Source organism: Rhinoraja longicauda, chromosome 15 (genome assembly GCF_053455715.1).
Source record: "Rhinoraja longicauda isolate Sanriku21f chromosome 15, sRhiLon1.1, whole genome shotgun sequence".
In the NCBI taxonomy this organism is placed as follows: Eukaryota; Metazoa; Chordata; class Chondrichthyes; order Rajiformes; family Arhynchobatidae; genus Rhinoraja; species Rhinoraja longicauda.
Genome location: NC_135967.1, coordinates 11,716,962 through 11,729,645, shown reverse-complemented (window position 1 = coordinate 11,729,645; position 12,684 = coordinate 11,716,962). Strand labels below are relative to the sequence as shown.

General features: G+C 47.8%; 1 protein-coding gene across 2 annotated transcripts in view; it reads left to right on the top strand.

Moving 5' to 3' along the window:
* Window positions 1–3,188: 3,188 nt before the first annotated feature.
* Window positions 3,189–12,684, top strand: part of il1rapl2 (interleukin 1 receptor accessory protein-like 2) — an 806,853-nt gene continuing 797,357 nt past the window's right edge. Inside the window, exon 1 of one of the 2 annotated variants that reach the window (XM_078412191.1) lies at window positions 3,189–4,019. Coding sequence is in view for 1 of the 2 variants with exons in the window: in XM_078412190.1 (XP_078268316.1) it covers window positions 6,955–6,977 (23 nt within the window). In the remaining variant the exon portion in view is untranslated. Of the gene's footprint in view, window positions 4,020–6,848; window positions 6,978–12,684 lie in introns of those variants that run through there. The other variant, XM_078412190.1, reaches the window with a different exon arrangement.

Below are 12,684 nucleotides of genomic sequence, written 5' to 3'. Positions count from 1 at the left end.
AAGCTGGAGTAACTCAGCGGGACAGGCAGCATCTCTGGAGAGAAGGAATGGGTGACCTTTCGGGTCGAGACCCAGCAGGTCAGGCAGAATCTGTGGAGGGAATGGAAAGCAACGCTTCTTCACACATTGTTGTAGGGGGAAGAAAGCTAGAAAAGAGAGGTCAAGATGGGACAGAGCCATTTTGTTTTAGGTACAAATCGATTTATTCACAAAATGCTGGAGTAACTCAGCAGGTCAGGCAGCATCTTGGGAGAGAAGGAATGGGTGACGTTTCGGGTCGAGACCCTTCTTCAGACTGATGTCAGGGGGGCGGGACAAAGGAAGGATATAGGTGGAGACAGGAAGATAGAGGGAGATCTGGGAAGGAGGAGGGGAAGAGAGGGACAGAGGAACTATCTAAAGTTGGAGAAGTCGATGTTCATACCACTGGGCTGCAAATTGCCCAGGCGAAATATGAGGTGCTGTTCCTCCAATTTCCGGTGGGCTTCACTATGGCACTGGAGGAGGCCCATGACAGAAAGGTCAGACTGGGAATGGGAGGGGGAGTTGAAATGCTCGGCCACCGGGAGATCAGTTTGGTTAATGAGGACCGAGCGCAGGTGTTCAGCGAAGCGATCGCCGAGCCTGCGCTTGGTTTCGCCGATGTAAATAAGTTGACATCTAGAGCAGCGGATGCAATAGATGAGGTTGGAGGAGGTGCAGGTGAACCTTTGTCTCACCTGGAAAGACTGTTTGGGTACACGTTGGTTGGTTTAATTTCTATTCACAGAACCTAGGCATTGTGTTCCCACTTCATTGGCAGTTTCTCACAGCTCAGTGCATAGCTACATTGTTATTTCAGAGGAGATTTAGGACAAAAATCACATTGGCAAGCATCCGGAACCACAAAAGACTTGGCAGCATCAGGATAGGTAGAGCAAGTATTACGGTTTTGACTTTAGACTAGACACAGCCTGGAAACAGGTCCTTTGGCCCACAGAGTCCACGCCGACCAACGATAGTACACAAGCACTATCCCACACACAAGGGACAATTTACAATTTTACCAAAGCCAATTAACCTACAAATCTGTACGTCGTTGGAGTGTGGGAGGAAACCGGAGCACCCGGAGAAAACTGTGGTCACAGGGGGGACGTGCAAACTCCAGACAGACAGCACCCGTCGTCAGGATCAAACCCGGGTCTCTGGCGCTGTGAAGCAGCGGTTCTACCGGCTGCACCACCTCGTGATATTAATCGCAACATCAGGTACGTGCATTGGGGTGGATGAAACATGAAAAATTAGTTAGAGTGGCAGATGGAAAATGAGAAAGTGTCCTGACCTTCAAGTCAATAGCACTGATTTATTTGTATTGCGCCCACTCTCCCCAGGAACGACTGTGGAGTTTAACAGTTGGAGACCCGTGTTACTCAGAATCAGAGAGTGCTGGGGGTTGCGGGTAAACCTAATAGAAGTATATACAATTATGAGGCATAAAAAGGGTAGAAATTAAGAACCTTTTTCCACTGGGTCTCGACCCGAAACGTCACCCATTCATTCTCTCCTGAGATGCTGCCTGACCCGCTGAGTTACTCCAGCATTTTGTGAATAAAGACTAGAGGTAATAGCTTTAAAGTGAGGGGGTGGGGGGGGGGGGGGGGGGGGCAATGGTGAAAGGAGATGTGCTGGGCAAGTTTCTTTTACACAGAGGGTGGTGGATGCCTGGGACGCAATGCCAGGGCAGGGGTGGTTTGAAGAGGCTTTTAGATGGGCACGTGGATGTACAGGGAATGGAGGAATATGGATGATGAGCAGGCAGGGGAGATTAGGTTATCTTGGCATCATGTTCCACACGGACATTGTGGACCGACGATCCCGCCCATGTGCTGCACTTGTTCCACGTTCTATACATTTGCCGCAAATGAGAACGAGAACTATCGAGGGCTGTTTTTTTGTTCCCGTCTCCGAAAAAGAACTGACGTCGGCACCTTGAGCTAAATTCATCTGATTTATACAATGTGAACACCCACGCCGAGTAATCCGGGAAAGATTGCAGCCAGGGTTAGCCGAGCTGTTCACAATAAATCACCATAAACTGCAGAGTAATCTGGAGTTTGGAGAATCACGCATATTCTAACAGATCTTAACACGGAAATCTTTAGAAAGAAATCTTCCAATTTAGGAATTCCCACAGTTTCTGACCAAAGATATGTTTCTGACCGTGTTTGTCGTTACCTGTTTACGTAACCTGTGCTTTTCACTAATTCCTGACAGGCGCAAGCCCTGTGATTGATACATTTCCACAGCGACCGAGAGTGTATCAATTATTACTCCCGGCGCGACCTGTCATTTCTACGGTGGACGAGGAACCTGCAACGACCGCGTCGTTTCAAAAACTTCAAATCATGCGGTGATCTCAATCTTTCCTTCCCCAGACGACTTCATTCCAACCCTTCGACCCGGGGCGCTTTTAGAAATTAACTCCTCCCGTGTGGCATTTAATTTCACACGACGTCCATTAAGCACTCATTCTCATCAGTACTCATTAGTACCTTTGTCCTGCCCCCCCTGACATCAGTCTGAAGAAGGGTCTCGACCCGAAACATCACCCATTCCTTCTCTCCCGAGATGCTGCCTGACCTGCTGAGTTACTCCAGCATTGTGTGAATAAATGCCTTAGATTTGTACCAGCATCTGCAGTTATCTTCTTATAGTTCATTTAAGACACTTTTGTGAATCGCCCCATGTTTTAAAGTTTGCTTTCATGGTGACTGCATTTGCAAGGGATAAAGGGGGCATAACAAGAGTCGATAGCCAAGTTGATCTCTTTAATAAAAAAACGTTTTTATTTCAAATGCAACGCGTGGCTGGTTCATCCGTGATCCGATCCAAGATTTGCTGCAATTTGCACGATGCAAAGTCGACCCAATCTTGCATTAATTCCACCAGGCGGCGACAGCGGTGTGGGGAACATTGTTGGTGGGGGGAGGAATATGGGGGGGATTCGTTTAGGGAGATCAGACTGTGCACGCGTGTATATATTTTAAATGCATTAATGTCTTGCATCTATCCACCGCCTCTCTGAGAATGAGAAGAGGGGGGGTTGGGGTGGAGAGAGAGAGAGAGAGAGAGAGAGAGAGAGAAGCGTGCCAACAGTGGTGTGTTAGTGCTTGATTCCAGGGAGCGCCGCACTCTGTAAATGGCAAGTGAGCGAGTTTAGGAGAAAGCTCGCTCTTCCAGATCGCCACTGTGTGTGTGTGTGTGTGTGTGTGTGTGTTTTTGCGCAGAAATAGTGGTGGGTATCTGTGCGCTCCACAGACTACAGTGATTAAGAGAGAGAGCAAGAGAGAGAGAGAGAGAAGCAGTTTGGATGTTCGGTCGGTGTTGCTGAGAATGTCAGCATCATGTAAGAAATAAGACGGAGCAGAGACAGAGAGAGAGAGTTTTTCTCCTGGAGCGTGAGTGGCAAAGAAGGAGCAATGAACAGTTTGATTCCTGCGGTCTAAATCCAAGCTGAGAAAAGGCATGCCAGTCAATTGAAACTGCTGCGCCGGGAGGAAGCTGCTCTGTGCGGTCACGGATACAGGCTTGGGGTTCGAATCTGCACGGGTTTCTCACTATGAGCGAAATCAACACAGGGATTTGAATTGTGTGTGTGTGAGAGAGAGGGAGAGAGAGAGAGAGAGAGAGAGAGAGTTAGGGAGGGGGAAGAAGAAGAGGGTGGATGTTGCAGGATTGATCACTGCAAAGGCTCATTGATTGAAGGACTCCCGTGTGATAAGACATCCATCCATCCTCGCCCGAGATGAACTGATTTAGTGGAGGGAGATCGGCGCAGGGTGACCGGGATCCGAGGGATGTCCGCAGCAGTAGCCACGTCGCCGCCGCCTTCACCACATCTGGAGGACACAACCATCCTGTAGATCCGTGCAGCCAAGCCCGGCAATTGATCCAACTTTGCGGGGACCTACACCGACACAGACACAGGCGCGCAACTGCGACCCGCAATACCTCCGCACTTGAAATTCCTGGGGATACCGGTAAGACGCCCACGTGCAAACAGCATAACTTCACCTTGCTGCCATTTCACGATAGAATAAGCGCAGACCAGAGGAATGGTGTTTATTCAACGCAACGGGATGGGCAGAACGGAAAATAATTTGGTTACTCCGCGAAAATGCAACGTGGGCTTCCAGTTATCGGACTCCAACGTTTAATTAACCGAAGTCGTTTCGTTTCATTTAATTAATTCGGTGCCCCCCCCCCCCCCCTGGGTTTAATTCAGAGGCGCTCAAACTGTCAAGCGGGTCTTGTATAAGGTAGCGTGCAAGTTCTGTGTGTGTGTGTCACCCATGTGCATCATGAGCCGTATAATGCTTGGAAATGTAAGATATGAGGGGACGTAGGTCGACTGGCCAGATATGCGCCGAACTGTCCGTGGACACCGGCAAATTATTGACTTGTTTGGAAAACTTATTTGCAGGTGCCTTGTTCAAACGCAGGGCAAGTCGACATAAGCACTTTGTACAGTTGGAAGGAAGTAGGAGCAGGGAAATACTTACTTGCAACAACTTACTGACTTGGCAACATAATAGTCAGATAACATACAATTTTAAAAAAAGCATTGATTTGATAATCCTAATATCCTAGTGTAAAAGAGCCGTACATAGTACAACCAAGATGTTCATAGAGTCACAAGGAACTGCAGATGCTGGTTTACAAAAAAAAAGGACACAACGTGCAGGAGTACCTCAGCGGGTCAGGCAGTTTCTCGGGGAGCTTTTCATGGATAGGCGACGTTTCGGGTCTGAAGAAGGGTCCCAATTCGAATCGTCATCTATCCATGTTCTCCGGAGATGCTGCCCGACCCGCTGAGTAACTCCAAATACAAGTTCATGGTTTAGTTCGAAGAATGGTGGAGTAACTCAGAGGGACAAGCAGCATCTCGGGAGGGAAGGAATGGCGACTTTTTGGGTCGAGACCCTTCTTTTTTAGTTCGTGATTTGTCGTGTTGAAGCGAATGCGCAACCATGCTGAGAATTACACTCTGCACTTTTTTTAAATTCCCCTTTGCGCTACCTATTGTACTTAAGTTTGGTTTGATTATTTTAATTTATGTATTGCATTATCTGGTCTGTTTGGATAGCATGCTGGTTAAATCAAAGCCGTTCACTCTACCTCGATACACGTGACAATAACAAACCTAAACCCAGGCTATATGTGGAATTCTCTGCCTCAGAAGGCAGTGGAGGCCAATTCTCTGAATGCATTCAAGAGAGAGCTAGATAGAGCTCTTAAGGATAGCGGAGTCAGGGGGTATGGGGAGAAGGCAGGAACGGGGTACTGATTGAGAATGATCAGCCATGATCACATTGAATGGCGGTGCTGGCTCGAAGGGCCGAATGGCCTGCTCCTGCACCTATTGTCCATTGTCTATAAACCTAAACCAAACGTCTATCCCTCCATCAAGAATGACGAGACACCAGTCCGAGAAAGTGTCCTGACCCAAAACGTTATCTAACTATATACTCCAGGGATGCGACATGGCCCGCTGGGTTATTCTTAAGGGGTCGGAGAGGCTAGATGCGGGAAGATTGTTCCCGATGTTGGGGAAGTCCAGAACCAGGGGTCACAGCTGAAGGATAAGGGGGAAGTCTTTTAGGACCGAGATGAGAAAACATTTCTTCACACAGAGAGTGGTGAGTCTGTGGAATTCTCTGCCACAGAAGGTAGTTGAGGCCAGTTCATTGGCTATATTTAAGAGGGAGTTAGATGTGGCCCTTGTGGCTAAAGGGATCAGGGGGTATGGAGAGAAGGCAGGTTACTGAGCTGGATGATCAGCCATGATCATATTGAATGGCGGTGCAGGCTCGAAGGGCCGAATGGCCTACTCCTGCACCTATTTTCTATGTTTCTATGTTACTCCAGCACTTTGTGCATGTTCTTCCAATGAAGATAAAAGTTGGGTTTCACCATTGACACGGTGCTTTCGGCGACACTTTGGCAGCCGGTTAGCAAGAAGGGCTGCTTGTTTCAAATTGATTCATGCAGGCAACTCTGAAGTCAGTCAGTCGGCTGTGCTGTGTCAGCCTTCCCTTCCTCTGTCACTCTAGCCACAGACTCCCATCTCTAACGCTGAAGCAGCACATGGAAGTGAAGCGGGTCGGCGGGCGTCTGAACACGCAATTGAGCACAGCGGGGAACAATTCTGGGTTATTACTTTTTACAAAGTGCTTTCAGTGTTTTGCGTTTTGGTACGACTTGTTTTCTGGCAATGCAATAAAGACAGTGCGGTGTTGGGGGAGAGAGATTAAACGCGGAGGCCACATGCAGTTAATGGGAAGATTGCAACTGTTCACCTTGGGAGAGCTGTGGTTGGCGAACCTAGTCCCCAGCTTGTCCATTTGTAGACCGCTCCGGCTAGTGTGGTGCCCCCCAATGAATGGATCAGAGTCTCCGTGTGATAATTCCCACAAACTACACTGCCACTCCACTTCATTTACGGCCTCGATTACGATGGGGACGCCGTCCGTTGCGGTTTAAACGGTGATAATTGTCAAGATGAACAACAACACAATCTATTGACTGACCACTGGAGAAATCCCGACCCGGCGCCCGTTCGTGGGCAACTGTCAGCTCCAGATTGTGACTTCTATTTGTTTCTCGTTCGCGCTGCAAGTTAAATCTTGTCCCTTTATTCCCGAAGATACAGATCTTCGAACCAAATGTCAGGTTAAAACTTGCACTGTCCTTGCAAAGGCTGAGAATTCCCTCTGTAATCACATTCTCCCATTGATGGCAATCTCTGTAGCTGTCGCTGGCACAGAGACAGGGGCTGATCAGTGGCGTTGATGGACTTCAGGTGACCATGGATGTCTGCTTTCAGTCAGGGCTGATTAAAGGCTGGAGTGCACCCATCTGTATCGCTTCGATTCGAGGCACAGCGACGACTGATTGGACCCGCCACAAGAGCGAATGCGTTTGGGCTTCCGACCCTGGTGAGCCAAGGCTTCAGTCTTTAAGAGATACAGCGTGGAAACAGACCCTTTGGCCCATCGACCACCCGTTCACACACGTTCTATCCTACCCACCAGGGACAAGTCACACAGGCCAATTAACCTCTCTTCTCTCCGACAGGAGTTTTGTAACACTGGCTCACTGCTCCCCCCCCTCTGTGATTCATCCTTGTATCCCCATCGTTGGCGCATCCCCCCAGGCCAACAATAGACCATTGTGGACTCCACCCTTCCTGAGGCCGTCTGTTGCCCGCCCTGTTTTCCTCTGGCCTTCACTGTCTTTCAGTCTGGGGGAAAGTCCCGACCTGAAACGTCACCTATCCCTTTTCTACAGGGATGTTGTCTGACCTGCAGAGTTTCTCCAGCATTTCGTGTCTATCTTCAACCACCATGATTTTTTGGAGTGTGGGAGGAAATCGGAACACCTGGAGAAAACCCACGCGGTCACGGGGCGAACGTACCAACTCCACCCAGACAGCACCCGTGGTCAGGATCGAACCCGGGTCTCTGGCGCAGTGAGGCAGCAACTCCACCACTGTGCCACCTATAGGCTTGTGCTGTGCAGAATGGGCTGCGTAAGGCCACTGGCGATACCCATGCCCACACACTTACTGAAGACCCAAAGGGTGATTTGTAATCTCGGGTGCCAATGGGGCTACATCTCGTGACCATTGATGACAGGATTTAGGGCAGCACAGTGGCGCAGCTGGTAGAGCTACTGTCTCACTGCGCCAGAGGCCCAGACCGTGGGTTCAATCCTGACCTCGGGTGCGGTCTGTGGAGTTGCACATTCGCCCCGCGACCAGGTGGGTTTCCTTCGGCTGCTCTGGTTTCCTCCTGCATTCCACAGCCGTGCTGGTCTGTAGGTTAATTGGCCTCTGTAAATTGCCCTTGGCGTGCAGGGAGTGGGTGTGAAGTCAGGATAGAACTAGTGTGAATGGGTAATCGATGGCGACATGGACTCGGTGGGCTGAAGGGCATGTTTGCCTGCTGTACCGCTCTCCAATGGCACTGGCAGGACTACTAGGATGGCAGAGTTGCGGAGAGCGAGGGAATGCAAGGGTTACTTGAAACGTGAGGTCATTATTCATACCACTTGGGTTATACACTGCCCATGTGAAATATAAGGTGCCTTTCCTCCAATTTGCATGTGGTCTCAGTCTGACTGTGGAGGAGGCCCAGGACATAAAGGTTAGTGTGGGAAGAGGAGTTAAAATGTTTGGCAACCGGAAGATTAGTTGGCTTGGTAAATTTTCCTTGGTGTGTAGGATAGTGTATGGGGTGATGGCCAGTCGGTGGGGCTGAAGGGGCTGTTTCCATGCTGTACATATAAACATAGAAGCATAGAAAATAGGTGCAGGAGTAGGCCATCCGGCCCTTCGAGCCTGCACCGCCATTCAATATGATCATGGCTGATCATCCAACTCAGTATCCTGTACCTGCCTTCTCTCCATACCCCCTGATCCCATTAGTCACAAGGGCCACATCTAACTCCCTCTTAAATATAGCCAATGAACTGGCCTCAACTACCTTCTGTGGCAGAGAATTCCACAGACTCACCTCTCTCTGTGTGAAAAAAAACGTTCTCATCTCGGTCCTAAAAGACTTCCCCCTTATCCTTAAACTGTGACCCCTTGTTCTGGACTTCCCCAACATGGGGAACAATCTTCCTACATCTAGCCTGTCCAACCCCTTAAGAATTTTGTAAGTTTCTATAAGATCCCCCCTCAATCTTCTAAATTCCAGCGAGCACATAAAGGGGAATGGGAGGTAAAATGTTGGCCAATAATTCATAGTTGCCAATTGTGGTCCAACACAGATGTGAGGGGAATCCAGCGGATCAGTATAAACAGGTGCGTTGCAGGGAGAATGTGCAAATTCCACACAAGCCACCGAAGGTTGGGATTGAGCCCAGGTCACTGAAATTGTGTGCTAGCAACATTGACCACTGCACTACTGTGCTATTATTTTGTGCATTTCCTGTTGTTATTTTACATTTTTACATTGTATTTAAATGCAGGATAATTTAGTTCAGTGCTACAGCATGGGAGCAGGCCCTTTGGCCCACTGAGTCCACGCTGACCACCTGTTCACACTAGTTCTATGTTATCTCACCTCCTTAGCGGCAATTTTACGGAGGCCAAACTGCACGTTTTTAAGATACGGGGGGAAATCTGCACGGTCACGGAGAGAACGTGCAAACTCCACATGGCCAGCACCTGACGTCAGGATCGAGTCTGCATCTCTAACGTTGTGAGGCAGAGGCTCTGCCAGCTGTGCCACTGTGCTGCCGTCCAGCTTATCTTTGTAATGCAAAATTTGACACAAAGCCATGGCAAAAGATGTTAGAGCAGGTGATCGCGAGGTTGGTTAGTTATCTTCATGGAGGACTGAGCAGGTTTGGGTGAGGCATTTAGCAGCTTGACAGACGCAATGTGGTGGTGGGGAAGGTGCAAGCGGCCAGAAAAAGCGAGTCCACAGACCTCTGAGTTGATCTTCAGACTCAGAGATACAGATGCAGCTCAGAAACACGTCCATGCTGGCTAGTAATCACCCCTACACTAACACTATCCTACATACTAGGGACAATTTACGAAAGCCAATTAACCTGCACGTCTTTGTGGGAGGAAACCGGAGCACCCGGAGAAAATCCATGTGGTCACAGGGAGAACGTAAAAAACTCTGCAAAGACAGCACCCCTAGTCAAGATTGAACTCGGGTCTTTGGTGCTGTGAGGCAGCAACGCTACACCACTGCATCACCCTCTTGATCTTGAGCCAAATGACTGGTATCTAAGAGTACTGTCAGCTGCCACTAGAACCATTTGGCCTCTCGTGCTTCCGCTACCAATGACTACGATCATGGATACTGATTTTTTTTTCCCCCTCAATACCTTGTTCTGTTTCTCTTGATCACCCAAGGATGGAATGCTTGAGAAATTTAAGAGCATGAGAATTGAATGATGTTTTTGTTTGAAGATCATATTACCAATCCATCAACAGTGACTTCTGTGGGTGACTCCTATGATGGGTGGCGCAGCGGAAGAGTTGCTGACTCACAGTGCCTGAGACCCGGGTGCGATCCTGACATTGGGTGCCATCTGCGTGGAGTTTGTACGTTCTCCCTGTGACCCTCCGAACAGACACTGCCCCGGTCAGGATCTAACTCTACCGCTGCGTCACTGTGCCGCCTCATGATGACAGTAAAATTACCTGAACCAGTCACATCTATAGAGTCAAAGTATTAACTGAGGAAGAACAGCCCATACAATATTTAAGAGACGTCGTAACTAAACGGAAAGAAATACTGTTTGTCAGTATCCTGCTGGCTGGAAGAGAATTCATCATATCAAATAGGACAGATGTCTGTATTAGAAAATCAACAAAAAATCAGATTATTGTTTGCAGTGTTGAAATTACCATTAATATTCACCCATGTTTTGAGGGGTTAGCATGTCTTTGAATGTCACATCTGGAATTCTTGTGATTTAGTCAGTTAAAATTATATTTATCAGTATAAAGAGCATTCGGATACCCGCTGAATTCTGACTTCCCTCCCTGCCTGGTTTTTCTGCAGTTCTTCAATTATTCTGCCTTTGGTCACCAGCTCGAAAATGTTGTGTGACCCAATGTCAGAATTTGTGTGCTAACATTTGCGAGGTGCCTTGGAATGTTTCACTGCATTAAACATCAGTCCAGGTTGTTCGTACAACAGTGACAAAGCGAGGTTGGTGAAGTCTCTCTCCCTTCACCATCTGTATGCATTAAAATTTCAGGCACCATATGTTTTATTATTAAAATAGTCACAAATAATATAACTCCATGCTTTGAAACAAGGGCGAATTTCTGCCTCTGTATGTGGTCTCCTGACTTGATGCATATTGCCTCTTATCTTCTCGACACAGCAATTTATTGAGTCTGAATATTAGAATGGGGAAGAGAAAGGGGATGTGTATAAAAGATGTCCCTCATGTCCCCTTCAGGATGCCCTAGAATGCTTTTAGTGCCACTGAAGTGTAGTCGGACTGTTATGCAGGAAATTATGTAGCTGTTGTACATGCACCAAGTTCCCAAAAACAATGTGATATATAGTATGGCTACTTCCCCCTTGAGCCCGCTCTGCTCTTCAATATGATCAAAGCTGTAAAATATTCAATGCTTCCATTACCCTTTCAGGGAGAGAGTTACAAAAACGTGACAGTCTTCCTCAGGTGGTGTAGCTGGTAGAGCTGCTGCCTCACAGCCCCAGACAGCCAGGTTCGACCCTGACCTTGGGTGCTGTCTGAGTGTGGAGTTTGTCTGTTCTCCCTGTGACAATGTGGGTTTCCACCCAGTGCTTTGGTGTCCTCCCACGTTCCAATGATGTGTGGGTTTGTAGGTTATTTGGCTTCTGTAACATTGCCCCGAGGGTAGATGAGAAAGTGGGATAACATAGAACAAGTGTGAACGGGTGAATGATGGTCGGCGTGGGCTGAAGGGCCTGTTTCAATGCTGTATCTTTAAAAGATTACATAGATTAGAACTGTACAGCGCAGGAATGGGCCCTTTGGCCCACCATATCTGTGCCAAGGCTTCTGCAATGGAGCACTAAAATAGCTGGATTGCATTCATTAGCAAGTGCTTTTTGCTGAACTCTAAAACATTTTAATAACATGCTAAAACCATGATCATTTTGTCAACTCTTTCAGTCCAAATAAATTTATATGCGTGGCTTATAATTATTTTGAATAAAAATGACAATTTCATTCTTTTTGAATATTTGTCATTTTCTTAAATTAAACCTGTATATGATCTGATCCTGTAGCCATAACCCACTTACGGTAGATAAAGATACTGCTGGAGCTACGCAACGGGTTGGGAGATATACAAAAATCATATAATGATAACTGTGCTGCCACCCTATTGTAACGGAAGGCATCAAGAGCACAGAAGACTGAAAGGAAGGACAGTCAGCAAAAATAGAGACCGAGGGGAGAAACGAGTTTTGCTATTGTTGGGAATTAACATATGTACATCGGAAGGTAGAGGCAAAGAACTGCAGATGGAATGCAGGCATATGGATTGTGTGCAGGCAGAGAATAGATGGTCTTGGCATCATGTTTGGCACAGCTAATGACACCGTCTGAAGAAGGGTCAAGGCTCAAAACAATAGACAATAGGTGCAGGTGTAGGCCATTCGGCCCTTCGAGCCAGCACCGCCATTCAATGTGATCATGGCTGATCATTCTCAATCAGTACCCCGTTCCTGCTTTCTCCCCATACCCCCTGACTCCGCTATCCTTAAGAGCTCTATCTAGCTCTCTCTTGAATGTATTCAGAGAATTGGCCTCCACTGCCCTCTGAGGCAGAGAATTCCACAGATTCACAACTCTCTGACTAAAATAGTTTTTCCTCATCTCTGTTCAAAATGGCCTACCCCTTATTCTTAAACTGTGGCCCCTGGTTCTGGACTCCCCCAACATTGGGAACATGTTTCCTGCCTCTAACATGTCCAACCCCTTAATAATCTTATACGTTTCGATAAGATCCCCTCTCATCCTTCTAAATTCCAGTGTGTACAAACCTAGTCGCTCCAGTCTTTCAACATATGACAGTCCCGCCATTCCGGGAATTAACCTAGTAAACCTATGCTGCACGCCCTCAATAGCAAGAAAACATCACCTCTTTATGCTCTCGAGATGCTGCCTGAC